At 35.1% G+C, this 3,536-nt stretch overlaps 1 protein-coding gene across 1 annotated transcript; it reads left to right on the forward strand.

Moving 5' to 3' along the window:
- Nucleotides 1–1,456: 1,456 nt before the first annotated feature.
- LOC120119880 lies at nt 1,457–2,948 on the forward strand. Its single transcript, XM_039139677.1, has one exon. The coding sequence runs from the start codon at nt 1,635–1,637 to the stop codon at nt 2,844–2,846; it is 1,212 nt and encodes a 403-aa protein (XP_038995608.1). The 5' UTR covers nt 1,457–1,634; the 3' UTR covers nt 2,847–2,948.
- The last annotated feature ends 588 nt before the right edge of the window (nt 2,949–3,536 follow it).

A 3,536-nucleotide genomic window follows, 5' to 3' on the forward strand; every position in this document is an offset into this window, starting at 1 on the left:
TAAAAAAGATGAATGACTTTGAATCATGAAAGCTCTCGACCTCGTCAATTCTAAGAAAATAAATTTAGAAGTTATTGTTCGAAGATGAATCCATTTTTAGGCTTAATGTCGTGGAGTCGCACAACATTGCCTTCTTAGAACAAATCAAAACTTGTAATTTTCCTAAAAATTGTCAGTGTAATTCATAAGACCAAGTTTGGCAACTAATGAACACATGTACTTGTTATGATTCTTGTTTTTTGAACCATGAAGAATTTTATTTTGTAATATTCTACCTCTGTATTGAATTCCAATTATAATAAGTAGTTTCAATTTATTTTAACGAAAATATTTTTAATTATTTATACAATAAAAGTAAAATGGTTAGAATAAATTCGATAGTTGTCGCGTTATGCAAAATGCAAGGTTCTTTAAAAAAAAAGTGATACTTCAAATTCTCGAGGAGGTTTTAATATATCAGGAGCCTCGTGTTTCGTAAAACGCGAGATCATTAATTGAAATATTAAATTGCATCCCTGAAAAAATATATTCACGTTAGAGGAGACTCGCGTCTTATAGAACGCGAGGAAGTTAGACGCGTTTTGTAGAATGTGAGAGTTTTATGTGCGCAATTTGTAGATATTTTTCTTTAAAAAATTGAATAGGAGATATTGATCCAATAAATTATTTTTTGCGGTTATTAAATTAATAATATCTATTTGTTGCATGTTGTTTTGAAAATTCTTAATAATTATTATATTATTTTTTAATAATTTAAGATAATTAATGGTATATGTCAACATTTTTAGAATTTAATTGAAAAAATTGTATAGTTTAAATATTTATTTTAACTTAAAACATTTTAGATATCTATTTTGATTAAAATTTAGATATTTATTTAGATAAACAATATTTTAAATATTTAAATAAAAATACTTTAAATACTTATTTATTGTATAAATGATATTAAAATAATTATAATCAAGTCATGAACAAATTTAGAGGAAAAATATCATAGTAAAAACCGACCACTCTTCATCATGCCCTGTTACCATCCTTAATTAATGATAGAAAAGAAGGAAACTACACTTAATTAATGATAGAAAAGAAGGAAACTACACTTAATTAATGATAGAAAAGAAGGAAACTACACTTAATTAATGATAGAAAAGAAGGAAACTACACTTAATTAATGAAGAAAAGAAGGAAACTACACTATTCTCAGCTTACACAGCTAAGCATATTTTCTACTTCTAATTCTAAAACAAAGAAATGTGTGAAAACATGGACGAACCCTAGCCAAAGCAATAGACTTTAATGAAAAACCATCTCAAGAGCTAAAGCTGAGTGAGTCAGAATGTTAGCAAATGGGTGGGATAAGCTGGCAGGTGCTTTGATGAAAAATGGGTTAAGCTTGCGTTTGTGACTTGCTAAATGATTCCACTTTGTTTAGTGTGTAGGCAAGTCAGTGTTCCACGTGCTGGAGGGACTCTCTCCCTTTCAGTCCTTCCCCCTTTCAATGCCATTTTTTCAATTTCACTCTCTGACCCTCTGTTTCCCTTCTTTTGTTTGTATTCTTCTTCCACTTTCTCTTTCTTTTGCAGAGAAAAAAAGAGTATCTTTGATATTTTTGTTTTAGGTTTGAAGTAGAAGATATGATGGAAGGAATCAAAGGAGGAGTTGGCGTTTGGGACGACGATATGGGAGATGGAATGCAATGCAGCAATCATCCTTATAGAAATAACCCAGGTGGTATCTGTGCTTTTTGCCTTCAAGAAAAGCTAGGCAAGTTGGTCTCATCCTCTCTTCCTTTACCTATTCGTGCCTCACCTTCTTCTTCTTCCCCTCCTTTTAGATCTGACACCGCTCCGATTTCCACCGTTGGCTGCGCCGGTGTTATTACTTCTACTTCTTCTCTGTCTATTGTTCGTCCCACATTGGCCAGGAACGACAATGGAAACAGTAATAGTAGTCATTATGCTATGATCCCTTTCCTGTTGGCTAAGAAGAAGAAGAAGAAGACGGTGGTTGCGTCATCAGATCATCCTTATCATCACGGTGGTAATATTGCTTTTAAGAGAAGCAAGTCAACTTCAGTTCCCACTAGAGGCCGGTTCTTGGATGGTGACCATGGTGGGGACTTTAGCCCTAGAAAAAGAACCGGTTTTTGGTCATTTCTCTACCTTTCTTCCAAGTCGCATGTTACGAAAAAGCTAGATAAAGTTGCTTCCGTAGTACCTCCGACGGCCGCCGTCTCGACGTTGGCGACAGCCGCAACTGGAGGAGCTTCTTCATCTGGTTCTATCGTGAAGCCGAAGGAGAAAAGCAGAATTTCATCTAGGAAAGGAGGTATTGTTGTAATAGAAGACGACGATATCCCCCATAACGAAACAACTCCCTCAGCTGATTCGTCGTTCGAGCGGAAGGTTTCGAGATCCAGGTCCGTCGGCTGCGGAAGCCGGAGCTTCTCGGGCGATTTCTTCGAGAGGATCTCGACAGGGCTCGGGGACTGCACTCTGAGAAGAGTCGAGTCCCAAAGAGAAGGCAAACCAAAAGCTTCCACCGCCGTCGGCGCACCGTCGGCAATGAAAGAAAGGGTTAAATGCGGTGGCATTTTCAGCGGTTTCATCGTCACTTCATCGTCCTCGTCGTCGTCATCCCACTGGGTATCTTCTTCAGGCGATGATCATAACATCAATGGGAGGAGTAATAAGAGCCGTGGATGGGCCTTTGCTAGTCCCATGAGAGCTTTCACCAAGCCGTCCTCCGATAAGAAAAATAACGCCGCCGTGATTAGAGAATCCGACAACAAAAACACAACCCCAAATCTCTCCGACATTCCATCATTGTTAGCCGTTAGAAGCTAAAAAAGTGAAGAGCTTGCCGACTATTGGTTCCGGTTAAATAGTTATTACATGTTTATGATCTTTTATTAGAGAGACTATTCCTTTACACCCTTGCGTAATTGTTCCTACTGGTTTTTACATATATCTGGAAATAATTTTAGGGTAAAGTATAGTAATGGTCACTGAACATTTCAGAAGCTTGCATTTAGGTCCCCAACATTTAAAACTTGCAATACAGTCCCCCAACATTTATTCCGTTTGCAATATGGTCCTCAACTTAAACCACAGTTAGAAAATTAGGATAAATTATATAAATAGTCATTGAACTTTTCAGTCACTTGAATTTAGGTCCCCCAACTTTTAAAACTTGCAAAACAATCATCAATTTCATTCTAAACCCCAATTTCCAAAGTAATTCAATTTTATTCTAAACCCTAAATTCCAAAATACTTAAATTAAATTCAATTATGTCAAAGTTATTATTATTTAATTTCATCTTATTTCATGTGATACGTATTTTTTATATAAATATAATAGTATAATTCTTATCTGTTGAAGAAATTTTTTAATTAAAAAAAGTAGTTAGGATATAAAAGAGGTTGAAAATAATTCAAATTTTAAATTTATAAAATGTTATTTTGACGTATAAATAAAAGTGTAAACTACTCGGTTGACAACTTAACTATCTAGCCCTTTTTACTTTTGTCATCA

The sequence above is a fragment of the Hibiscus syriacus genome, unplaced genomic scaffold (genome assembly GCF_006381635.1).
Source record: "Hibiscus syriacus cultivar Baekdansim isolate YM2019G1 unplaced genomic scaffold, ASM638163v2 tig00110332_pilon, whole genome shotgun sequence".
Lineage (NCBI taxonomy): Eukaryota > Viridiplantae > Streptophyta > Magnoliopsida > Malvales > Malvaceae > Hibiscus > Hibiscus syriacus.

What these genes read in the sequence shown, in the direction of transcription:
- LOC120119880 (XM_039139677.1), top strand. Translation starts at nt 1,635, where the DNA reads ATGATGGAAGGAATCAAAGGAGGAGTTGGCGTTTGGGACGACGATATG.